Source organism: Myxine glutinosa, chromosome 5 (genome assembly GCF_964187855.1).
Source record: "Myxine glutinosa chromosome 5, kmMyxGlut1.1, whole genome shotgun sequence".
NCBI lineage: Eukaryota > Metazoa > Chordata > Myxini > Myxiniformes > Myxinidae > Myxine > Myxine glutinosa.
The window spans coordinates 180471868-180499247 of NC_136265.1; the positions used below are offsets into that span (position 1 = coordinate 180471868).

The window sequence follows — 27380 nt, forward strand, 5'->3', positions numbered from 1 at the left end:
CGCTTTTCACTCGATTGGTTAACGCCTCCGTGTTACTCCCCCATGCCTGCGACCCCAAGGCTCCAACCACAGAATTATCATTTCTCGTATATCTCGGCCCTTCCACGAAGCAACGCCAGCGTAAACAAGTCGGGCCGCGCTTTCTTAACCACGAGCGGCCAACAATGGCCCAGCGAAGATTTAGAAAGAAAAGTTTATTTCCTCAAAAAGATTCCACCATCTTCTTTAAAAACCACTTTAATTTACATTTCAAAATGACAAGGTATCAACCAGGTAAAGCAGCAGTTTAACGCAATATCAAAGCCAGCAGTAAATTTCTCACACGCGAGTTTGAAAAATGAATTTGAGGTTGTGTGCTCGAGGAGGCGGAGACACAACGGAAGTGTTTGGCGCAGGATGTAGAAAGGTTAGGTTTGTTTATGCAGGGGAAGGAAGAAGATAAGGTACCGCTGAGTGAAGAAGATTCGTGGGAAGGGCGTATAATGATTGGGTAAAGGGGGGCAGGAAGTGTGACTGACTGGAAATCGTGAGTTGAGGAAGTGCAAAGAAACTGATGAGAGAGGGGTAGGAGCGGGGAAAGGGAACGAGGGAGGGATGGGTGAATGAAGCAAGGTGGGGGTTAAATTTGCCAATCAGGTACAATGAAGCAAGGTGGGGGTAAAACCTCCTACACAAATATGACGGGCACAAGTGTGCTTGAAGCGCTCAAATTTTAATGTCTGCGACGTCGGCCACCCCTTTTGCCACCTGCAAATAAAGGGACACAGATGAGGTTAACGTGAGGGGCAGGAGGGGGGGTGAGAAGACCTAATAGGTATTTATGAACCAACACAGTTTGTATTCAATTAGGCCGTGGTCATACTTCGCCTGGTATGTGGAGTGCCGGGGTTATCCTCGACTGCAGGTGTTGCTCCCCTCAGTGCAGAGTCATCTATATCCAGCCGGGTAGGAGACGACAGGATTTGGAGCAACTTCGAGTAATCGGGGACTTCGTCATACAGAAGACTGAATACGACCATCAGGAAGTCCAACATCGCGGCTGAGTGAGAGGAGACCACAGGATGAGACTCAAACAAGGCTCCGTATTATGGTTTCCTTGGTTAAGACAAATGACATTGTAGAACATTGAGACACCTGGCCTAATGTGTGTGCGTACCTCTCTCTGGAGTATGCTGTGTGCGTACCTCTCTCTGGAGTATGCTGTGTGCGTACCTCTCTCTGGAGTATGCTGTGTGTGTACCTCTCTCTGGAGTATGCTGTGTGCGTACCTCTCTCTGGAGTATGCTGTGTGCGTACCTCTCTCTGGAGTATGCTGTGTGTGTACCTCTCTCTGGAGTATGCTGTGTGCGTACCTCTCTCTGGAGTATGCTGTGTGCGTACCTTTCTCTGGAGTATGCTGTGTGTGTACCTCTCTCTGGAGTATGCTGTGTGCGTACCTCTCTCTGGAGTATGCTGTGTGCGTACCTCTCTCTGGAGTATGCTGTGTGCGTACCTCTCTCTGGAGTATGCTGTGTGCGTACCTCTCTCTGGAGTATGCTGTGTGCGTACCTCTCTCTGGAGTATGCTGTGTGCGTACCTCTCTCTGGAGTATGCTGTGTGCGTACCTCTCTCTGGAGTATGCCGTGTGCGTACCTCTCTCTGGAGTATGCTGTGTGCGTACCTCTCTCTGGAGTATGCCGTGTGCGTACCTCTCTCTGGAGTATGCTGTGTGCGTACCTCTCTCTGGAGTATGCCGTGTGCGTACCTCTCTCTGGAGTATGCTGTGTGCGTACCTCTCTCTGGAGTATGCAGTGTGCGTACCTCTCTCTGGAGTATGCTGTGTGCGTACCTCTCTCTGGAGTATGCCGTGTGCGTACCTCTCTCTGGAGTATGCTGTGTGCGTACCTCTCTCTGGAGTATGCCGTGTGCGTACCTCTCTCTGGAGTATGCTGTGTGCGTACCTCTCTCTGGAGTATGCAGTGTGCATACCTCTCTCTGGAGTATGCAGTGTGCGTACCTCTCTCTGGAGTATGCAGTGTGCGTACCTCTCTCTGGAGTATGGTGTTCCTCCATCACGTCTTGTACGAGCGTCGCTGCAGCCCCTTCGTAACTGGAATAAACGTTTATCTATTACACTGTAAAGTCACACACACAGGTGTGTTGAATCCTTCAAACCCTGACAGAACCCCATTACCATCAACAGTCACAGATGAGCAAACATGTGTGTATCGTGTGCGTATCAGGTGTGATGGCTTGGGTGAACAGGTAGTTGAGAGGAATAGAAAGGAAAAGGATGAAAAAGGGAGACGGGGAGAGGCAGATTTGTAAAAAGTCTCTAAACAATTGGGGATTGTGAAAGAGGGCATGGGGTACAATGGGGAAAATGGGGGTTGTGGTGAAGATCGTACTGTAATTTCGAGAGCATGACCGTTTCTGCATTCAGTTGGGGCAGTGCCTGCAGTAAGTGGACAGCTGACACCCAAGGCAAATGGCCGCCCATCCACGCAAGTAGAGAGTAAGCCAACATGAACAGGTCACCGCGTCGCGAGACCACTGTGACACCATCCGACATAACAACACGTGTCACATGATTAATAACGTGGAAACTTCATTACCTTCCTCATGAATAAAGTAACACTTTACTGCTTTAAATTCAGTGCATTTTCAACTAGAGAGTTCATAGAACACGATACTCCGCACAGTTACTTCAATTTTAATAAAATAATGATTTCAACGGTCATTAAAAAATAATCCAGAGGTTTATTGCATTTGAAGTAGTCCAGAATCCGTCCTGAACACCACCCAACCCATCGAACCTTCATTTATATTGAGGATCAGGAAACATGGAGGTTATAAAAAGTACGATGAGGCCAATTTGTGTTCTACAGCGTTCAAATACACAATTACATTTAAATAAAGCTTTAAAGAGGTTTAAAGGAGTAAAAAAAAAAAATCACAGGTTTTACCGCCATTTTCTCCAGTGTCTATTACATCACCCTGTCTAACACGTGGCATTAGTTATTCGTACCTGTTGTTTGTGTCCATTATGACGTCCTTAAAAACAATTAGTTTCCTGTTTGGAATGATTTCACATTTTGGTTGATTGCCAGGTCAGCAGACAGATTATAATATTATCCGACTCCTCTCTCCGCACGTGCGATCATGGATGAATCGTAAGCCAAGGTACGTTAAAACAACAGATTCGTCTTCTTATTCAGGTTCCGATTCGTATTCAAGTTAAACAGGCTGTTCCTCGATCATAAACTGATCAGACGGACGGACGGACCGATGCATGCACATGAAACAATTGCTTAACCACGCTTTTCGCTTCGCGTGCACGGGGTAATAATCGAATCCTTCGAGCAGTCAGCACAGGAAGTCCAGCTACGCTCTACTCGTCGTCTAGTCGAACGTGGATACCTCATTAATTGGCCTTCATCACCGATAAGTTCAACAATCTACGAAAACCCACCTGCATGAAGACGGTCATGTTTTATTAAGATCTAGCGATTGTACTCAGACCCGAGTATTTGATGTTTCTAACACCCGTTTAATGGCACACTGCTCATTTACAGGAGAGAGAGAGAAAGAGTGAGAGAGTGAGAGAGTGAGAGCGTGAGAGTGAGAGTGAGAGTGAGAGAGAGAGAGAGAGAGAGAGAGAGAGAGAGAGAGTGAGAGTGAGGGAGAGAGTGAGAGAGGGGGGACGAGTGCAAATCCATCAAGGAACAAATCAAAACGTTTTTAATATCCGCAGCAAATGATAAAACCTGGTCAAACAGAAAATTGCTTCGGCAATGGGAGGAGAACTTCACCGTTGACACACGTGACAATGTGCGATGACGTACCAGCCCCGCGATGGGCGTCCACGCTGCAGAAGGCAATCGGCCCGATGTGTGACTGCCGCTGGCCTGGTTGGTAGGGCACGTGTTGCCCCGAGGGTGAAAACCGCGATGCCAAAGAAAAGTCTGCAAGCAATACCTAAACAGCAAGTGTTGAAACACAGGATATAAAGGTTACACGAGAGAAGAATACAAACGTGAAGAGTTGTATAACCATTATTACGCGGACAGTGCTGTGTATCGGTACCCTGTCGGGGTCGTCACGGTGCAGGTACACGGCACTAGGCTGCAGGTTTGCGTGAGCGTAACCCTGCTCATGGACAAAACGTAGAGTTTGTAACTGCGAGCACACGATAAGGGGGCAAAGTTCACATGATAAAATGATTCCATCAACCAAGGTCACGTCCTCCAACCTACCACGATTCAACAATGTCGTGCGTGGCACTTACCAATTGGGAACCGATCGCAAGGACTCTCGAGGGTGACAAACGGCCGTGATTCTCAGCCAGCAATGCCTGCAGGGACCGGCCAGGTCGCTCCAGAACCAGGAAGCTACACAGGAGAGGGATGGTGATGGAAACAACAAGTGATCAATGGCAGACTCAGGTAAGGGTGCGTGGCTTCTTGCTTAAACGAGCTCTTTTTATCGCCCAAAGTGATAATACCTACCATGGACCATGAAACCAGATAAACATACGTTACCAAACAGCTCACTGTATAAAGTATTACGCGTGTTGTGTTGTATCTCCATCGGATAAACAAACACGGAAGGTCGCACTGGTAAGAGTGAATATTAAAATTAGAATCGTTAATCCATTATTTGCCGATATTTTGCTTGTTGCCAAAAATCGAGTTAATTACATTTTAATGGTTTAATTACTCGCTAGTTATTGTTGGTAGTGTTCAGTTGAAATCGGATGTTAGATATCCTCTTAATTTAACTGACATGGTTCTTTGGCAGGAGTAAAGGTGAGAATAAATCATGTAAAGGTAAGACTAGAGCTGGGCAATATTGACAGTTTTGCTAGACGATTATCGTCTCCCCAAATATCGCCGAATAAATAGCAAGGTACCCATGCACAGGTGGGATTCCACATGCGGTAAATGGTGAATCTGCTAATGCCAAACATGTGAATGAGTTTACATGCAGAGGGAGAGAGGGAGGAGCTTCGTTCAGGTGGAAACCAAAATCATAATTGTATTGAGATAATATCGAACCAGCAGATGTTTCCACATGCAGTAAATGGTGAAACTGTGAATGCCAAACCCGTAAACGTGTTTACATGCGGAGAGAGAGTACTTTTGTACGGGTAGAAACTCAAAATCAAAATTGTATTGAGAGAAATTTACGAGACCTCCAACCTACCTTCGGAGAACCGCTTGGACCCCATAAGGTTCCACAAAAGGTTTGGCAGGGCTAGCCCCAAAACTAAGGGAGCAGTTCGGGGTTGGAGGGACGGACAGACAGACAGTCCTGCTTCATTATATAACGATCGCGATATATCGACATTGTGCAATCACTTATGCTAACGTAGCGCAACCACCTGGTGGTAATAGGTGATACTTGAGGGGTACACACTATTGATGTTTATATACCCCCAACGATGATTCACTACCTTGTCTCTCCAAAAAGACCGTCTGGAAAACCCTCACATCCACTTTCCCAACAATTCTCTCAAATAAGTTCTGTCACTCAAGCTTTTGGGTCTCACTATCTGCCATGATCTCACTATCTTGGAACAACGTTTGTCTGTCTGTCCGGTGTATGTATTTATGTATGTATGTATGTATGTATTTATGTATTTATGAGTGTATGTATGTATGTATGTATGTATGTATGTATGTATGTATTTATTTATGTATTTATGAGTGTATGTATGTATGTATGTATGTATGTATTTATGAGTGTATGTATTTATGAGTGTATGTATGTATGTATGTATGTATGTATGTATGTATTTATGTATTTATGAGTGTATGTATGTATGTATGTATGTATGTATGTATGTATGTATTTATGTATTTATGAGTGTATGTATGTATGTATGTATGTATGTATGAATGTATGTATGTATGAATGTATGTATGTATGTATGTATGTATTTATGTATTTATGAGTGTATGTATGTATGTATGTATGTATGTATTTATGTATTTATGAGTGTATGTATGTATGTATGTATGTATGTATGTGTGTATGTATTTATGTATTTATGTATTTATGAGTGTATGTATGTATGTATGTATGTATGTATGAGTGTATGTATGTATGTATGTATGTATGTATGTATGGGTGAGTGTATGTATGTATGTATGTATGTATGTATGTATGTATGTATATATGTATGTATGTATTTATGTATTTATGAGTGTATGTATGTATGTATGTATGTATGGATGGATGAGTGTACGTATGTATGTATGTATGTATGTATTAATGTATTCATGTATTTATGAGTGTATGTATGTATGCATGTATGTATGTATTTATGTATTTATGAGTGTATGTATGTATGTATGTATGTATGTATGTATGTATGTATGTGTGTATGTATTTATGTATTTATGTATTTATGAGTGTATGTATGTATGTATGTATGAGTGTATGTATGTATGTATGTATGTATGTATGTATGTATGGATGAGTGTATGTATATATGTATGTATGTATTTATGAGTGTATGTATGAGTGTATGTATTTATGAGTGTATGTATGAGTGTATGTATGTATGTATGTATGTATGTATGTATGTATGTATGAGTGTATGTATGTATGTATGTATGTATGTATGTATGTATTTATGAGTGTATGTATGAGTGTATGTATGAGTGTATGTATGTATGTATGTATGGATGGATGAGTGTATGTATGTATGTATGTATGTATGCATGTATGTATGTATGTATGTATGTATGTATGTATTTATGAGTGTATGTATGTGTATGTATGTATGTATGTATTTATGAGTGTATGTATGGATGCGTGTATGTATGTATGTATGTATGTATGTATGTATGAGTGTATGTATGTATGAGTGTATGTATGTATGAATGTATGTATGTATGAATGTATGTATGTATGTATTTATGTATTTATGAGTGTATGTATGTATGAGTGTATGAATGTATGTATTTATGTATTTATGAGTGTATGTATGTATGTATGTATGTATGTATGTATGAGTGTATGTATGTATGTATGTATGGATGAGTGTATGTATGTATGTATGTATGTATGAGTGTATGTATGTATGTATGTATGTATGTATGAGTGTATGTATGTGTGTATGTATGTATGAGTGTATGTATGTATGTATGTATGTATGTATGTATGTATGTATGAGTGTATGTATGTATGTTTGAGTGTATGTATGTATGTATGTATGAGTGTATGTATGTATGTATGAGTGTATGTATGTATGTATGTATGTATGAGTGTATGTATGTATGTATGTATGTATGTATGAGTGTATGGATGTATGGATGTATGTATGTATGTATGTATGTATGTATGTATGTATGGATGTATGTATGTATGCATGTCCCTCACAAACCTCCACCAATGAGAGCTGAAGATCTGGTCACATGACAGAGGGCATGTTTAGTAACCATTACAGTTGCATATTTTACTAAAAGGAAATAAAATAACCTCCTATGGAATGTTTTGAGGTTTCAGCAGGTGTCATAAGGCAGGTTGAAGGTTTCAGAAATTCCTCAATACATTTATGATTTTCAAATGTGATCAACACAGACCTTATCCGGAAGTGAACAGATGATGACCGTTCGCTGGTTTGATAAATATCTCAATACAATCGTGATGTAACATTCTATATTGATTCATTGATAATATCGTATTAATTTGTGATTTGAATGATGAATGATGCTGTTTGGAATGAAAATATAGTCTGCAGCCTCCTCACTCTCTGAAGACCTGGACAAAATCACAGACTGGTCAAACAAGTGGAACATGTCTTTCAATCCTGACAAATCTCACACTCTTACGATGTCTCTCCGAAAAGATCGACTGGACAACCCTCCCATCCACTTTCTCAACAATCCTCTCCAAGAAGTTCTGTCGCTCAAGCTTTTGGGTCTCACTATCTGCCATGATCTTTCCTGGGAAAACCACATTTCCAAGCTGGCCTCCAAAGCCAGTCGCCGACTGGGCATCCTCCGTCGTGCGAAGTCCTTCCTTGGCACACCTGAGCTTCTCACCACATACAAGGCTTTCATCCGCAGCTCAATGGAATACTGCTCTCCCCTCTGGGCTCCTGCGTCACACCTCGCTCAGCTTCACGCTGTTGAAACCAAAGCTTTCAGAATCATTGGAATCTCCCGCGATGAAGCTAACTCCGAGGGCCTTTCACTCACTCACCGCAGGCAGGTTGGTGGTCTTTCTGTCTTCTACCGACTCCTCTCCGGCCTTGCTCCCCCAGCTCTCTCTGTGCTCTGTCCCCCAAATATTCCTACAGGTCGCACAAGATCTGCCAGCAACCCTCTTATGGTTAAATTGCCAAAATCTAGGCTCTCTGCTCACCTTCACTCCTTCATTCCTCTATTCTCCCGCCTCTGGAACAAACTCCCCCACTCCCTTCAATCCCACTCCTCCCTCCAGGTCTTTAAAACAGCTGTTCACCACCATCTCTTATCTTCCCCCATCCAAAACCCTGATCTTTTCTACCCCCGCGAATTCACCCCAGATCCACTTTTTTTGAAATTCCAACTTCTTTCCTGGACGTCCTTGCAGTGTCCATATGTTTTATACCTCTCCCATCCCCCTCCCCCCCTTCCCATGCCTCCCCCGCCCCCCAAGCCCTCGCCCTCCCACAGATCTCTCGATGTCCCTGCTCTCAAATGTTGTGTTGTGTTTGTGTCCTTCCCCCTCTCTCCCCATCTTGTCTACCGCTCCCCTTATTATATGTTTTATGTGTCGGTTTGTCTTTCTGTGTGATTAATGTTAGCTTTCACGAGCCTCAATCTTGTATACAAAAAAAATAAAAAATAAAATTGAGATATTGAGTTTAAAGCAGAATGAGGAAATGACGAAAGGGTTTCCATCCGTGACCATTCGCGGATTCCCCATTTGCAGTTTCGTCATTGACTGGATATAGCAACATTCAGACAGGGTACGTTTTTTGTCCAAGTCCTTCACGAACCTGCTGTCAATGCCGGGCGTTCGACTGAAGGTGGCACAGGAATGTGGAATTTATTGAAAGAAAAATTAATACTTACATTATCTGCTGACTGCTAACAGGTATCCTCACCCAGGTCATACTATCCTCTTCAACTAAAGTATCAAACAAGCCTGGGTACACTGCTGTGAAAATAAATTGCACTTTAGCAGAGTGGTGAAGAATCCGCTGTGGACCAACATCAGACTTCATCTATACTGTATATTAAGGAATCAGATGCCTCCGTCCTTCCCTCTGCCTGGTACGCCCTTTTCGTTGGGATGGCATTACGGCATTACGCCTCTACGGACGTGCACGTCATCCTGAGGTTGAGGATGGGGGAGGGAAGGTTGAGGGTGGGGGGAGGGGAGTGAGCGTTGTGTTTGACTATGGTGTTTGTTACTCTGAATATTTGTGAGCTGTCCTAGGGGCAGCGCTTTTAGTGTGTCCGCTTCTCCATCTTGATAAACGCTCTCATACAAATGGTCTGAGTTGGATGTCAGATGTGGTGATTGTACTGGTGCAGATGATCCCCCTCCTCAGGCACAGGCTCAGGACCCTCACTTGAAGACCCTGATGATGAGGCAGGATAATTGGCAACTGAGATGGGATGAAGTGTTCTAACCATTCGCATGAAAAGCGAGAGAGAACGGCGTTGTGTGTATCTTGTTGTTTTACAGAGTGTAACCGAGGGGATTGGAGATGTACAACTAGCTAACGCGGTCATCAGCAATGTTCTGTATCGGAGGGCTCGAAGGAGAGCGATAATAAACATATCCAGAAAATAAATAAACCATCACTGAGGCCTTAAAATAATAACATGATTTTGGGTCTGGTGGAGGAGACCTAAAAACGATTTCAAACAATGGGGTTAATACAGTCTGGAGTATGAAGGAAAATACTTTGGGGAGGGGGATGTAGAGATGGGGTCTTACCGCATATCATTGTGGATGCCAAAGGCCTCAATATGCAGGATTCCCACAGTATCAGGAGGAAGGCCTTGTCCCTTCAGCCATGCCAATACTGCAGTTCATCAGATCCCAATTAGCATGTCATTGGATTAATCCTAGTTAGTAGCATCCATATCCAGGGAAGGTGTATTACCAGTAACTAGGGAGAGGGGCTGAAGGAGGGCACATCAAAACATCCGCAAACTTTATCAAACATCACCTTTGTCTGGCTGCGCAACCCGCTGATAGAAGTTTTGTTCCGTGTATATTCGTCCGTCCCTCAATCCCTGCATGAACATCGCAATCGCTTTCAGTTACACCATTCCCAATTCTTTAGGTTACATCGTTCTCCATTCATTCAGTTACATCATTCCAATTTATTCAGTTACATGATTCAAAATGAAACAGAAAACCAAATACTGCATTGGAGTCATCAGAAGGAACCCCCAAAAAAAGAAAGTGAAAAGCAAAGATGGAGTCATCAGGAAGAACCTGGATAGGATTCTGGTTTCAGCCGCTACTCCTCTACCCTCAAACCCATCCAAGCACAGCCAAGTGAGTCTTCCAGAATTTTTTTTTTGCAAAATAAAGAAGAAGCAAGAATTAGAATGAATAAAGAGAAATATAAAAAGGTAGAAAGAAATGGGAAAGGAACAAAGATCTCCAACTCCTTCCCTTAACTCCTCGCCCTAACTCCTTCCCTTAACTCCTCGCCCAACTCCTTCCCTTAACTCCTAGTCCGAACTCCTAAATGCATTCACAAACACCATTCTAAATTCCTTCATACACATCATTCCAAATTCATCCATAAACACCATTCTAAATTCCTTCATACACATCATTCCAAATTCATCCTAAAACACCATTCCAAATTCATTCAGTTACATTATTCCAAATTTATTCCATTACATCATTACGAAATAATTTCCCCGATGTGTACCCCGGTTTAGAATAGGTACACCGTATCCCTGCATGTCGTAAGAGGCGACTAAAAGGGTTGGCGTCAGGAAGGGCATCCGGCCATAAAAACATTGCCTCAAAAAGAGAACCATGACAATTACAACTACATATGGGCAGGGTACAGCCCGAAGTACCCTGTGGGGGACCCCACTCTCTCTCGTCAAAACTCAAGGTGGGGATCCCGATCGAAGCAAGGGTGGAAATCACTCCATTTATGACGACGAAAAGTCTGATGCCCGACGTGGAGATCGGTTTCTGAGGTTTGGGACATGGAATGTAGGGACAATGACAGGGAGATCAGGAGAAGTGGTGGAAGTATTGGTCAGAAGAAGAGTGGACATATGTTGTGTGCAGGAGACGAGATGGAAGGGAAGTGGTGTGAGAATGGTGAAGGGTAGGCAGGGACAGAAATACAAGTTTATGTGGCAAGGGTGCCTGGAGGGCCTGAATGGTGTTGGTGTCCTGTTTTCTGAGGAGTTTGTAGACAGTGTGGTGAGTGTGACTAGAGTGAGTGATAGGTTGATGATGGTGAAAATGATGATTGGAAAGCTCTTGGTGAACGTCATCTCGGGATATGCTCTGCAGGTCGGTCGGAGCGATGAAGAGAAGGACAAGTTCTGGTGTGCGATAGAGAAGCTGATGGAAAACGTGAAAGATGAGGAAGTTGTTGTGGTAGGAGGAGACCTAAATGGACATGTGGAAAGGAGTATGGACGGTTTTGAGGGAGTTCATGGGGGTTACGGTTATGGTGTGAGAAATGGGGAAGGTGAAAGGATTTTGGAGTTTGCTGATGGAGCTGATTTGTTGAATTGTAATACTCAGTTCCAGAAAGGGGATAATAAGCTTGTTACATACACGTCAGGTGGGTCGACGACAAACGTTGACTACCTGATGGTGCGTAGGCGAGATTGGGGGCACCTCCGGGACACAAAGGTGATCCCGGGGGAGGAGGCTGTTTCACAGCACCACTTGGTTGTCTGCGACATAAGGGTGAAAGGTGCGAGGAGAGCTCGGCAGGTGAAGTACCAACCGAGAATGAAGGTATGGAGGTTGAAAGAGGTGACAGTGAGGGAGGCATTAAAAGAGAGGCTGAGTAGGGTAGAGAATGATGTGGTTGAGCCTGAAAGTGGTTGGATGTCAATGAAAGATAGTCTGTTGGGACCCGTTGGTGAGGTATGTGGATGGACAAAAGGACCACCGAGGCACTCTGAAACATGGTGGTGGGATGATGAAGTTGGAAAGAAGATTGACGAGAAGAAGAAGAAGTTCACGGAGTGGCAGAAGGCGAAGGGTATGGGGGCAGAAAAGGCAGAGCATGAAAGTTATAAGGCAGCCAAGAAGGCTGCAAAGAAAGAGGTAGCAAAGGTGCAGAAGGCATGTAGGAAAATGTTCAGAGAACGCTTGGATTTGGAAGAAGGTCAGAGAGCGGTATTCAGGATTGCAAAGCAGATAGCGAAAGAGAGGTGCGATGTGATGGGGGTGAGGTGCTTGAAGGATGAAGTAGGACAAATTGTTGTGGATCCAGATGGGATTAAAGGGAGATGGAAGAGATATATGGAAATGCTGTTGAATGCAGAGAATGAATGGGATGGCAACATAGAGAGTAACCCAGTTTTAGGACCGGCAGAGAAGATAACCGAGAACGAAGTTGAGGAAGCGATAAAAGCAATGAAGAGTAGAAAAGCAGGAGGGTCGACGGGAGTTATGGGAGATATGTTGAAGGCAGCGGGAAATTGGGGTGTGAAGAGAATGACAGAGATCTGTAATCTGGTGGTGAAAGAAGGCCGCATTCCAGTGGATTGGGAAATGAGTACCCTCGTCCCTCTATACAAGGGGAAAGGTGACCCTCTGGAGTGTGGCTCGTATCGAGCGATAAAGTTATTGGAGCATGGAATGAAGGTATTGGAAAGGGTGTTGGAGAGGAGGATAAGGAAGAAAGTGAAGATTGACGAAATGCAGTTTGCATTTATGCCAGGAAGAGGAACGACAGACGCGCTTTTTATTGTGAGGCAGTTGCAGGAGAAGTACATGGAGAAGAGGAAGAATTTGTTTCTTGGGTTTGTTGATCTGGAGAAAGCATTCGATAGGGTTCCACGTGAAGTAGTGACATGGGCATTGAGGAAGTTAGGAGTGGAGGAATGGTTGATCAGAGTAGTGATGGCAATGTACAAAAGAGCGCGTACAGCTGTAAGGACGAAGGACGGGAACAGTGGTGAGTTTGAGGTGAAGGTGGGAGTGCATCAGGGGTCGGTACTAAGTCCACTACTATTTGTAGCTGTGATGGAGGTGCTGGCTCGGAACGTAAAGGAGGGTTTACCGTGGGAGTTTTTGTGTGCAGATGATCTGGTGTTGATTGCAGAAAGTATGGATGGACTGAAGGAGAAGATGAACAAGTGGAAGGAATGTATGGAGACAAAAGGTCTGAAGGTGAATATTGGAAAGACGAAGGTGATGGCAAGTCGTAAAGCATGCGGTGAGGTGGAGAGAACTGGGAAGTGGCCGTGTGCTGTGTGCAGGAAGGGTGTCGGAGTGAACTCCATTCAATGTACAATGTGCGCTGAGTGGGTTCATCAAAAATGTAGTGGTCTGAGAGGGTCATTAACCAGTGTGGCAGCTACATTCAAGTGTAAGGTGTGCACAGAGGGAGCTGCAGATGGAGGAAATGTTGAGTTGGATCTTGGAGATGGCATGAAGCTGGAAGGTGTGAAAACATTTTGCTACCTAGGAGACATGCTGAATGGAGAAGGTGGATCAGACTCGGCAACAGTTGCTCGAGTGAGATGTGCATGGAAGAAGTGTCGGGAACTGAGTGGCGTACTGACGAGGAGGGGAGTGTCATTGAAGCTGAAGGGAAAGGTGTGTGCTGCATGTGTGAGAAGTGTTATGATTTATGGGAGCGAGACATGGGTAATGAACGTAGAGCAGCAACGAAGGCTGGAAAGGGTGGAAATGCGAATGGTTCGGTGGATGTGTGAAGTATCGTTGAGAGAGAGGAAGACAAATGATGAATTGCGAAAGATGATGGGAATAGAGGCTGCGATGGATGCTGTGAAGAGAAACAGGTTGAGATGGTTTGGTCATGTGTTGAGGAAGGATGAAAGTGATTGGTTGAGAAGAGTGATGGAAATGAATGTAGAAGGAAGTAGAGGACGGGGAAGACCGAGAAAGACTTGGCTAAAGATGGTCGAAGAAGAAATGCGGGCAAGGGGGTTAACAAGGGGAGATGCAGAAAATAGGGCCAAATGGAGAAGATTGTCATGGGGACCGCAAGGCTAACCCCCACTCTAGCAGGGAAAATGGCCTTAAAATGCATGTTGTATTCGGAAACACCATTCTCAATTCACTCAGTGACATCATTCCAAATTAATTCGTAAACCAACACCATTCTAGATTCATTCATAAACACCATTCTCCATTCATTCTGTTACACATTTCAAAATTTGCTAACTTTGCAATTCAAAATCTGGATGCTAATCCCATACTCAAGCAGGCATTTTTAATGAACAGGACAGAGTGAGATAGAGAGTGAGAGAGGGAGCGGGATTCGAGGGTGGGGGAGGGAGCGGGGGTTCGAGAGTGGGGGAGGGAGCGGGGGTTCGAGAGTGGGGGAGGGAGCGGGGGTTCGAGAGTGGGGGAGGGAGCGGGGGTTCGAGAGTGGGGGAGGGAGCGGGGGAGGGAAGGGGTAGTGGGGGAGGGAAGGGGTAGTGGGGGAGGGAAGGGGTAGTGGGGGAGGGAAGGGGTAGTGGGGGAGGGAAGGGGTAGTGGGGGAGGGAAGGGGAGAGGGGGAGGGAAGGGGAGAGGGGAGGGAAGGGGAGAGAGGGAGGAGAGGGAGGGGAGAGAGGGAGGAGAGGGAGGGGAGAGAGGGAGGGGAGAGGGGGAGGGGAGGGGGGAGGAAGGGGAGAGGGGAGAGGGGGAGGGGAGAGGGGGAGGGGAGAGAAGGGGAGAGAGGGGGAGGGAAGGGGCGAGAGGGGAGGGAGGGAAGCAAAGAGAGGGGGGAGGGAAGGGGAGAGAGGGGAGGAGAGAAGGGGTGAGAGGGGGGGGAGAGAAGGGGAGAGAGGGGGGGAGAGAAGGGGAGAGAAGGGGAGAGAGGCGGGGAGAGAAGGGGAGAGAAGGGGAGAGAGGGGGGAGAGAGGGGGGAGAGAAGGGGAGAGAAGGGGAGAGAGGGGAGAGAAGGGGAGAGAAGGGGTGAGAGAAGGGGTGAGAGAAGGGGAGAGAGGGGGTGAGAGGGGGGGAGAGAAGGGGAGAGAAGGGGAGAGAGGGGGGAAGAGAAGAGGAGAGAAGGGGTGAGAGGGGGAGAGAGAAGGGGTGAGAGGGGGAGAGAGAAGGGGAAGAGAAGAGGAGAGAAGGGATGAGAGGGGGAGAGAGAAGGGGATAGAGGGGGGGAGAGAAGGGGAGAGAAGGGGAGAGAGGGGGGAGAGAAGGGGGAGAGAAGGGGGAGAGAAGGGGGAGAGAAGGGGAGAGAAGGGGAGAGAGGGGAGAGAAGGGGGGAGAGGGGAGAGAAGGGGAGAGAGGGGGGAGAGAAGGGGGGGAGAGAAGGGGAGAGAGGGGGGAGAGAAAGGGAGAGAGGGGGGGAGAAGGGGAGAGAGGGGGGGGGGAGAGAAGTGGAGAGAGGGGGGAGAGAGGAGGAGAGAGGGGGGCGAGAGGGGGAGTGAGAGGAGGAGGGAGGGGAGAGAGGAAGAGAATGGGAGAGAGAGAGAGAGCGAGAGAGAGTGATCAATAACACATTCAGGTTTGTTAGTTATAACAAAGAGTCGAGGGAGGGGGGAGGGGGGAATGGATAGAAAAAAAGCAAATGAACAAAGTGAAGAATGAAAGAGTAAATTAATGAAGAAAAGAGAAACAAATCCAAAATGCTTCTTCCTCACCAGCTTGACCAGGAAGTCCACTTCCTCTTTTTTGTTGCTGTCAGCCCTGCAAGCTGCAAAACAATATTGGACATCAGTACAGGTGAAGACCTCAATATCCTTCACATTACAGTGGATGGAGATTATGTTTACACCCCTGTCTGTCTATCTGTCTGTCCGTCCATTTGTGAACGAATATCTCAAAAAGTTGTGGACGGATTCGGAGGAAATTTGGCAGAGATGTTGCGTATTTGACAAGGACGAAATAATTAGATTTTGGCGAATACCTGAATTCGGATCCGGCTAGTAGAAGTTTTTAAGTGATTCTTCACCATTGAGAGATAGGGCTAAGAACGATACATAGCGGGATATCTCAAAAAGTTATGGACGGATTTGGAGGAAACTTGTTGGACAGGTTTGGTGTGTGACAAGGAAGAGGCAATTCGATTTTGGTGAAGATCTGGATCCGGCTAGTAGAATTTTTTAAGTGATTCTTCACCATTGGGAGATTATGGCCAAAAACGATACATAGCAGAATATCTCAAAAAGTTATAGACGGATGATTTTGATTAAATGTGATCCTGTGTTGTGATTTTCTGGTCTACTCTGGGATATAAAACGTAAAATGTTCACCTGGCGGAGGTGTGCTCTCCACTGAGTGCCGTTCTAGTTCGCTTTGTCTTTCAGGTCACGCAGGGTGACGTTTTCAGGGTGTTAACCAGAGGTTCTGACAATTTGCAAAAGGTTTTTGGATGCAGGTGAATGCTTACCTAGATACATTTGGATACCTTGGTTCTCACCAAGGAGGTTCTGCAGGTACCATCGCTGCTCATGAGTGCTGTCCTCCAGTTCCTCTCCCTCATGGCCAAGGATAGACACGTCGCTGCGACAGCGTTTCCCGCCATGCCCTGCACCTCATCACAATGACATCATCATGTGTTACAGTGCCCTACACCTCATCACAATAGCATCATCATGTGTTACAGTGCCCTGCACCTCATCACAATAACATCATCATGTGTTACAGTGCCCTGCACCTCATCACAATAGCATCATCATGTGTTACAGTGCCCTACACCTCATCACAATAACATCATCATGTGTTACAGTGCCATACACCTCATCACAATAACATCATCATGTGTTACAGTGCCCTACACCTCATCACAATAGCATCATCATGTGTTACAGTGCCCTACACCTCATCACAATAACATCATCATGTGTTACAGTGCCATACACCTCATCACAATAACATCATCATGTGTTACAGTGCCCTACACCTCATCACAATAACATCATCATGTGTTACAGTGCCCTACACCTCATCACAATAGCATCATCATGTGTTACAGTGCCCTGCACCTCATCACAATAGCATCATCATGTGTTACAGTGCCCTACACCTCATCACAATAACATCATCATGTGTTACAGTGCCATACACCTCATCACAATAACATCATCATGTGTTACAGTGCCCTACACCTCATCACAATAGCATCATCATGTGTTACAGTGCCCTGCACCTCATCACAATAGCATCATCATGTGTTACAGTGCCCTGCACCTCATCACAATAGCATCATCATGTGTTACAGTGCCCTGCACCTCATCACAATAACATCATCATGTGTTACAGTGCCCTGCACCTCATCACAATAGCATCATCATGTGTTACAGTGCCCTACACCTCATCACAATAACATCATCATGTGTTACAGTGCCCTGCACCTCATCACAATGACATCATCATGTGTTACAGTGCCCTACACCTCATCACAATAACATCATCATGTGTTACAGTGCCATACACCTCATCACAATAACATCATCATGTGTTACAGTGCCCTACACCTCATCACAATAGCATCATCATGTGTTACAGTGCCCTACACCTCATCACAATAACATCATCATGTGTTACAGTGCCATACACCTCATCACAATAACATCATCATGTGTTACAGTGCCCTACACCTCATCACAATAGCATCATCATGTGTTACAGTGCCCTACACCTCATCACAATAACATCATGTGTTACAGTGCCATACACCTCATCACAATAACATCATCATGTGTTACAGTGCCATACACCTCATCACAATAACATCATCATGTGTTACAGTGCCATTATTCAGTTAACCCTAAGCTAAACTATGTTAAGATGTTACACTATGCTTGATTAGCTGGTCCACCCATACCAACCACATCTCCTTTGATTAGTCTCACCTTCCTTTGAGGGCGATGATCCCACTTGCAAGGTGTGCTCTTCTTCATGATCGTGCTGGAGCTTGCGCTTACAGCCTCGGAGGGAGGGGGGAGAACCATTTGGGCTGGGTATCGGCTTAGTTGACACTGGAATGAATGAATGAATGATATGCAACAAACAATAAAACTGAATGAATGAAGGGCCTAGCACAGAAAAATACATTTCATCAAATAGCAATGGTTGAGTTCAGAAAGCATGCCCTGAACAATTGCTAATCTTGTACAGGGCCTTCACAAAGTATTCCCACCACTTGACGTTTTTCACATTTTGTTGTTACAGACTGAATTTAAAATGGATTGAATTGAGATTTTTGTCACTGATCTACACATATTACCCCATAATATCAAAGTGGAATTTTGGTTTTTGAATTTTTTTACAAATCAATTAAAAATAAAATACAGAAATATCTAATTTACACAAGTATTCAGTGAATACTTCGAAGACGCGCCTTTGGTAGTGATTACAGCTTCGAGTCTTCTTGGGTTTGTCTGTATCAGCGTTGCACATCTGGATTTGGGGAGTTTCTCCCATTCTCCTTTGCAGATTTGCTCAAGCTCTGTCAAGTTGGATGGTGAGCGTTGGTGAACAGCAATCTTCACGTCTTTCAACAGATTCTCAATGGAATTTGAGTCTGGGCTTTGGATGGGCCACTCAAGGACTTTCATGTTCTTGTTCTGGAGTCATTCCAGTGTTGCTTTGGCTGGATGTTTGAGGTCCTTGTCCTGTAGGAATGTAAATCTTCGCCACACTCTGAGGTCCTTTGCACTCTGAAGCAGGTTTGCCTCAAGGATTTACCTGTATTTGGCTCCATTCCATTCATTTGTCCCTCTATCCTTACAAGTCTCCTAGTCCCTGCTGCTGAAAAGCATCCCCATAGCATGATGCTGCCACCACTATGCTTCATGGTAGGGATGGTGTTAGATGGGTGATGAGCTGTCCTCGGTTTCTGCCAGACGTAGCATTTTGCATTCAGGCCAAAGAGTTATATTTTCGTCTCATCAGATCACAGAATATTTTACCTCATGCTCTCAAATCCATCTATCACATTCCTTTTTGCAAACTCCAGACGTGCTGTCATGTGCCTTTTTCTCAGGAGTTACTTCCGTCTGGCCACTCTCTCATAAAGCCTGGATTTGTGAAGTGCTGTAGAGACTGTTGTTCTAGCGGCAGGTTCTCCCATCTCAACCAAGGAACTCTGTAGTTCTGTCAGAGTGTTCATTAGGTTCTTCGTCAAGTCAAGATCCTTCTTGCTCGGATGCTCAGTTTGGTCGGAAGGCAACTCTAGGAAGAGTCTGGGTAGTTCCATATTCTATCCATTTCCTAATGATGGAGTTCACTGTGCTCTTGGGAACTTTCAACACTCAAGAAATTGTTTTATACCCTTCCCCAGATCTCTGCCTCCTCACAATTCTATCTCGGAGTTCTATGGACAGTTCCTTGGACTTCATGGTAAAGTTTCTGCTCTGACATGCACTGTCAACTGTGGGACCTCATATAGAAAGGTGCGTTTCCGTATAAATCATGTCCAATCAATTGAGTTGGCCACAGGTGGTCTCCAATCAATTTGTAGAGACATTTCAAGGATGATCAAAGGAAATTAGATGCACCAGAGCTCAATTTGGAGTGACATAGCAAAGGGGTTGAATACTTGTTGACTCAAGACATCTCAGCTTTTCATTTTTAATTATTTTGTAAAAAAAAATCAAAAACAAAAATTCCACTTTGACATTATGGGACATTATGTGTAGATCAGTGACAAAAAAACTTTACTTAATCCATTTAAAATTCAGGCTTTAACAACAAAACGTGAAAAAGTCAAGGGGTGTGAATACTTTCTGAAAGCACTGTATGTATGTATGTGTGTGTGTGTGTGTATATATATATATATGTGTGTGTATATATATATATATATATATATATATATATATATATATATATGCAGTATATTCTGCTGCTGACCAGGTAAGACTGATGGGCCTGTGGTATAGCTGCGTCCAGTGTAGGCCGGGAAGGTCAGTCGAGATTGGTTTTTGCGCGGAGAGTTGGAAGAGGTTGAGGGTGGTGGTGCAGGTGAGGACACTGCAAGACGAAAACACTGATCATAAAAAGGCCGAGGCCGAGATAAACATGCGAGCAATCAATGCAAGGAAAACTAGAGCATTCAAAGAACAGTGCAGTCGAGAGAGAAAAAGGACATGGGCAGCATCTTTTAAACTCTTGCTTCATGATTCCAAGCACAATCTATATTTCCTGTGAGCCGCCATTTTGTCTGAATCCCTATAGTCGCCAATGCAGCACCAGCGGCAAATTTGATTGGTTGAGATAGTGTAACATTTTGTCCAGGTTCTGCTAAACTGAAGTGCTAAGAAGGTGATTTGTGTTCTCCAGGGTTCAAGTATATAATTCAATTTAAATAAAATAAAGATTTTAAAGAGTGTGGAAATAAAAAACTGATTGAATCACAAGTTTACCGCCATTAATGCACTGTCTTATACAACACCCTTTCTAACATGTTGCACATGGTTTTCAACTTTGACTGCCAGACAGGCGGACAGAGTAGAAAAATTACCTTACACCTCTTTGTGCATGCTCGATCGGGATGACATTCCGTACAATCTGCAAATTCAGAGCCAAAGCTAAACTGCAGGTCCTTTTTCTACTAAACTGCAGGTTATTTTTCCAATTCGTGTTCAAAATATTGAATTTAACTGAAATTAAGTTGTTCCTCCATCATCGACGAACGTCTGTAGAGAGACAGACAGTGAACCAATTGCTTAACCCGCTTTTCGCTATGCACCTGGGCTGATAAAAGAGGAAGAAGCACAAATCCCATTCCAAATCAATTATCCGTTGCAGATTTCCTCAAGCTCTGTCAAGTTGGATGGGGAGTGTCGGTGAACAGCAATCTTCACGTCTTTCCACAGAATCTCAATGGAATTCAAGTCTGGGCTTTGGCTGGGCCACTCAAGCACTTTCACGTTCTTGTTCTGAAGCCATTCCAGTGTTGCTTTGGCTGTATGTTTGGGGTTCTTGTCCTGTTGGGATGTAAATCTTCGCCGCAGTCTCAGGTCTTTTGCACTCTGAAGCAGGTTTTCCTCAAGGATTTACCTGTATTTGGCTCCATTCCATTCATTGTTCCCTCTATCCTTACAAGTCTCCTAGTCCCTGCTGCTGAAAAGCATCCCCATAGCATGATGCCACCACCACTATGCTTCATGGCAGGGATGGTGTTAGATGGGTGATGAGCTGTGCTCGGTTTCTGCCAGACGTAGCATTTTGCATTCAGGCCAAAGAGTTCAATTTTCGTCTCGTCAGACCACAGAATATTTTACCTCATGCTCTGTCTTTCACGTCCCTTTTTGCAAACTCCAGACGTGCTGTCATGTGCCTTTTTCTCAGGAGTTACTTCCGTCTGGCCACTCTCCCATAAAGCCTGGATTTGTGAAGTGCTGTGGAGACTGTTGTCCTTCCGGCAGGTTCTCTCATCTCAACCAAGGAACTCTGTAGTTCTGTCAGAGTGTTCATTGGGTTCTGCGTCACGTCAAGATCCTTCTTGCTCGGTTGCTCAGTTTGGTCGGACGGCCAGCTCTAGGAAGAGTCTGGGTTGTTCCATATTATATCTATCTCCTAATTGTGGAGTTCACTGTGGTCTTGGGAACTTTCAATACTCTAGAAATTGTTTTATACCCTTCCCTAGATCTCTGCCTCCTTACAATTCTATCTCGGAGTTCTATGGGCAGTTCTTTGGACTTCATGGTAGAGTTTCTGCTCTGACATTCACTGTCAACTGTGGGACCTCATATAGAAAGGTGTGTTTCTTTATAAGTCATGTCCAATCAATTGAGTTGGCCACAGGTGAACTCCAATCAAGTTGTAGAGATATCTAGAGGATGATCAAAGGAAATTGGATGCACCTGAGCTCAATTTGGAGTGATACAGGAAAGGGGTTGAATACTTGTTGACTCAAGACATTTCAGCTTTTCATTTTTAATTAATTTGTAAAAAAAAAAATCTTAAAAAAAAAAATTTCCACTTTGACATTATGGGATATTATGTGTAGATCAGTGACAAAAAAAAACTTAACTTAATCCATTTTAAATTCAGGCTTTAACAACAAAATGTGAAAAAGTCAAGGGGTGTGAATACTTTCTGAAAGCACTGTATGTACGTATGTATGTGTATATATTAATATATATACTGTATATATATATATATATATATATATATATATATATATATATATATATATATATATATATATATATATATATATATATATATATATACCGTATATAATTATATACAGTATATTCTGCTGCTGACCAGGTAAGACTGATGGGTCTGTGGTATAGCTGCGTCTAGTGTAGGCTGGGACGGTCAGTCGAGATTGGCCTTCGCGCGGAGAGAAGGAAGAGGTTGAGGGTGATGGTGCAGGTGAGGACACTGCAAGATGAAAACACTGATCATAAAAAGGCCGAGACAGAGGTAAACATGCGAGCAATCAATGCAAGGAAAATTAGAGCATTCAAAGAACAGCGCAGTCGAGAGAGAAAAAGGACATGGGCAACATCTTTTAAACTCTTGCTTCACGATTCCGAGCACAATCTATATTTCCTGTGAGCCGCCATTTTGTCTGAATCTCTATATTCGCCAATGCAGCACCAGCGGCAAATTTGATTGGTTGAGATAGTGTAACATTTTGTCCAGGTTCTGCTAAACTGAAGTCCTAAGAAGATGATTTGTGTTCTCCAGGGTTCAAGGATATAATTTAATTTAAATAAAATAAAGATTTTAAAGGGTGTGGAAATAAAAAACTGATTGAATCACAAGTTTACCGCCATTAATGCACTGTCTTATACAACACCCTTTCTAACACGTTGCACATGGTTTTCAACTTTGACTGCCAGACAGGCGGACAGAGTAGAAAAATTACCTTACACCTCTGTGTGCATGTGCGATCGGGATGACATTCCGTACAATCTGCAAATTCAGAGCCAAAGCTAAACTGCAGGTCCTTTTTCCAATTTGTGTTCAAAATATTGAATTTAATTTAAATTAAGTTGTTCCTCCATCATCGACGAACGTCTGTAGAGAGACAGACAGTGAACCAATTATTGCTTAACCCACTTTTCGCTAAGCACCTGGGCTGATAAAAGAGGAAGAAGCACAAATCCCATTCCAAATCAACGGGTGACATTGTTGGATTCGAACTAAAGGTAGCCGCATGTCAGGGTATGTCATCCGTACCGATCCACGGTCATTCTCATCGACTGAACCCGAGGATCGCCCCGGGTCCACCTCGTCATCAGGTGCACGTCGTGCACGACTCGTCCGTGAACAACCTCTTCATCGTGAATCGCCGGTGATTCCGCAAAGCCGTTGATATCATGTCTGTCACTCTCATGATTTTCACAAACTATTTCTTACCGTGGGATGGACCTCGGGGGATGTTTGGTAGAGTTCCTTGCTTTGCAATCATTAAAATAAATAAAAAGGAAAATTCCATGTATTTTACTGATTTTAAGTTCAGTACACAACAACAACAACAACAACAACAACAACAACAACAACAACAGGCATTTTAAGGCCATTTTCCCTGCTAGAGCGGGGGTTAGCCTTGCGGTCCCCATGACAATCTTCTCCATTTTGCCCTATTTTCTGCATCTCTCCTTGTTAACCCCCTTGCCCGCATTTCTTCTTCCACCATCTTTAGCCAAGTCTTTCTCGGTCTTCCCCGTCCTCTACTTCCTTCTCCATTCATTTCCATCACTCTTCTCAACCAGTCACTTTCATCCTTCCTCAACACATGACCAAACCATCTCAACCTGTTCCTCTTCACAGCATCAATCACAGGCTCTATTCCCATCATCTTTCGCAATTCATCATTTGTCTTCCTCTCTCTCAACGATACTCCGCACATCCACCGAACCATTCGCATTTCCACCCTTTCCAACCTTCGTTGCTGCTCTATATGTTCAGTACCCATGTCTCGCTCCCATAAATCATAACACTTCTCACACATGCAGCATACACCTTTCCCTTCAGCTTCAACGACAGTTCAGTACGGTAATACAATTTAATAACACAGGCAATGACATCTTGTTTTTGAAAATATGTCCTGTGTCTCTGGTGTACGTCTCAGGAGTCGTATGGATGGAGTGGTCTGGTGTATGTCTCAAGAGTTGTACAGACGGACTGGTCTGTTGTACGTCTCATGAGTCGGCCGGACCAGTCTGGTGTATGTCTCAGGAGTCGTATGGATAGACTGGTCTGGTGTACGTCTCAAGAGTTGAACAGACAGACTGGTCTGGTGTACGTCTCAGGAGTCGGACGGACGGACCAGTCTGGTGTACGTCTCACGTCTCAGGAGTCATACGGACGGACCGGCCTGGTGTACATCTCAAGAGTGGTACAGACGGACCGGTCCGGTGTACGTCTCAGGAGTCCTACGGACAGACCGGTCTGGTGTACGTCTCAGGAGTCGTACGGACGGACCGGTCTGGTGTACAACTCAGAAATCGTACGGACGGACCGGCCTGGTGTACGTCTCAGGAGTCGTACGGACGGACCGGTCTGGTGTACAACTCAGAAATTGTACGGACGGACCGGCCTGGTGTACGTCTCAGGAGTGGTACGGACGGACCGGCCTGGTGTACGTCTCAGGAGTGGTACGGACGGACCGGCCCGGTGTACGTCTCAGGAGTCCTACGGACGGACCGGCCTGGTGTACGTCTCAGGAGTCGTACGGACGGACCGGTCTGGTGTACAACTCAGAAATCGTATGGACGGACCGGCCTGGTGTAGGTCTCAGGAGTCCTACGGACGGACCGGCCTGGTGTACGTCTCAGGAGTCGTACGGACGGACCGGTCTGGTGTACGTCTCAGGAGTCGTACGGACGGACCGGCCTGGTGTACGTCTCAGGAGTCGTACGGACGGACCGGCCTGGTGTACGTAAGGCGTTAGACGTTTAGAGGGTGCTCAGGAAGGCTTTGGAAGCGAAGATCCGCATCACCGACCTGCCGAGTTTGAAGGGCTGCACGAGGTGTCAGCACGCAGATCGGTCGGAAGCGAATGTCCACATCGTGGACAGAAACAGAAGTCTGGCTGGATGGAACAGCCACAGTATGGGCAGAAATTTATCGCCATCTGTAGAATACACAGTGTCGTCATTTTTACATACATTTTATACTTCATCATCATCATTATCATTCTGTAGGCCAATAAACTCGAGAGTAATGATTACCGTACTACTACTAGTCAACCTGACTTGAAACAGGCCCTTTATCCTCCATTTCAAACAATTCCATAAAAAACCTCATTTATCTTCATGTTTTAGCAAATCGCGGCCTTCGCGTACAGTGCGGCGCGGCCATCGCGTACAGTGCGACTCGGCCATCGCGTACAGTGCGGAGTTAAACAACGCAAGTTCAACAATAACAGCACAATCGATTATTGTAAAGAGGAAGTACAAACCCGTTTTAGTCCCTGGTTTGATGAACTCGTCGTTTTTAGTCCTGAATGAGACTCGGAACACCAGGAAGCTTCGTACGGAACCAAAGACGCTGCCCGTGCTTAGACCCCTCCCACAACCCAACCCCTCCCACAACCCGATCCCAACCCCTCCCACAACCCGATCCCAACCCCTCCCACAACCCGATCCCAACACCAAGTACAGTACAGCACACTATAGCACACTACTACAGCACAGCACACTATAGCACATTACTACAGCACAGCACACTACAGCACACTATATCCTATAGCACACTACTACAGCATACTACAGCACACAATCGCACACAATAGCACAGTACAGCACAGAACAGTACAGCACACTATAGCACATTACTACAGCACAGCACACTACAGCACACTATATCCTATAGCACACTACTACAGCATACTACAGCACACAATCGCACACAATAGCACAGTACAGCACAGAACAGTACAGCACACTATAGCACACAATAGCACACTACTACAGCACACTATAGGACACAATAGCATAGTGCAGCACAGTACAGAACAGAACAGTACAGCACACTATAGCACACAATAGCACACTACTACAGCACACTACTACAGCACACTACAGCACACAATAGCACACTACTACAGCACACTATAGGACACTATAGCACACTACTACAGCACAGAACAGCACACTATAGCACACCATAGCACACTATAGCACACAATAGGACACTATAGCACACTACTACAGCACAGAACAGCACACTATAGCACACTATAGCACACTATAGCACACCATAGCACACTATAGCACACAATAGCACACTATAGCACAGTGCAGCACACTACAGCACAGTACAGCACAGTACAGCACAGTACAGCACACTATTAGCGTACGTACAGGCTGTATCTGCATACTGTACCATATCTGCCTCAGGGATGTCTGAGGTAAAAGGAATTGAGCGATTCCACTCCGTGTCTTCTGCTGTTTCGCTGCTCGGACATGGTTATCACCTGCTGCATGTTGCTCGGCCATGGTTATCACCTGCTGCATGTTGCTCGCCCATGGTTATCACCTGCTGCATGCTGCTCGGCCATGGTTATCACCTGCTGCATGCTGCTCGGACATGGTTATTACCTGCTGCATGCTGCTCGGACATGGTTATCACCTGCTGCATGCTGCTCGGACATGGTTATCACCTGCTGCATGCTGCTTGGACATGGTTATTACCTGCTGCATGCTGCTCGGCCATGGTTATCACCTCCTGCATGTTGCTTGGACATGGTTATTACCTGCTGCATGCTGCTCGGCCATGGTTATCACCTGCTGCATGCTGCTCGGCCATGGTTATCACCTCCTGCATGTTGCTTGGACATGGTTATTACCTGCTGCATGCTGCTCGGCCATGGTTATCACCTGCTGCATGTGGCTTGGACATGGTTATCACCTGCTGTATGCTGCTCGGCCATGGTTATCACCTGCTGTATGTTGCTTGGACATGGTTATTACCTGCTGCATGCTGCTCGGCCATGGTTATCACCTCCTGCATGTTGCTTGGACATGGTTATCACCTGCTGCATGCTGCTCGGCCATGGTTATCACCTGCTGCATGTGGCTTGGACATGGTTATCACCTGCTGTATGCTGCTCGGACATGGTTATCACCTGCTGCATGCTGCTCGGCCATGGTTATCACCTGCTGCATGCTGCTCGGCCATGGTTATCACCTGCTGCATGCTGCTCGGACATGGTTATCACCTGCTGCTTGCTGCTCGGACATGGTTATCACCTGCTGCATGTTGCTCGGACATGGTTATCACCTGCTGCATGCTGCTCGGACATGGTTATCGCCTGCTGCATGCTGCTCGGACATGGTTATCACCTG

General features: G+C 45.1%; 2 protein-coding genes across 3 annotated transcripts in view; both read right to left on the bottom strand.

Annotated features, from left to right (window-relative positions):
* Positions 1–104, bottom strand: part of LOC137426633 (mixed lineage kinase domain-like protein) — a gene marked incomplete at its 3' end in the record, with an annotated part of 13266 nt that extends 13162 nt beyond the window's left edge. Inside the window, 1 exon segment of the mRNA XM_078779195.1 lies at positions 1–104. This exon segment is cut by the window's left edge and continues 39 nt beyond it.
* Positions 105–221: 117 nt separating this feature from the next.
* On the bottom strand, positions 222–25617 carry LOC137426632 (serine/threonine-protein kinase VRK1). Of its 2 annotated transcripts, none has more exons than XM_078779188.1 (16): positions 25493–25617; positions 25036–25165; positions 22342–22461; positions 19978–20097; positions 17979–18053; positions 16514–16651; positions 15765–15817; positions 10160–10226; positions 9925–10012; positions 4268–4370; positions 4066–4158; positions 3825–3957; positions 2388–2532; positions 2025–2089; positions 863–1039; positions 222–747 (listed from the first exon to the last, which is right to left on the bottom strand). In XM_078779188.1, the coding sequence occupies exons 2-16, from the start codon at positions 25163–25165 to the stop codon at positions 713–715; spliced, it is 1542 nt and encodes a 513-aa protein (XP_078635314.1). In that variant the 5' UTR covers positions 25493–25617; the 3' UTR covers positions 222–712. The 2 variants fall into 2 exon arrangements, with proteins under 2 accessions (XP_078635314.1, XP_078635313.1); XM_078779187.1 differs by having other exon boundaries at positions 17979–18104.
* Positions 25618–27380: the final 1763 nt, after the last annotated feature.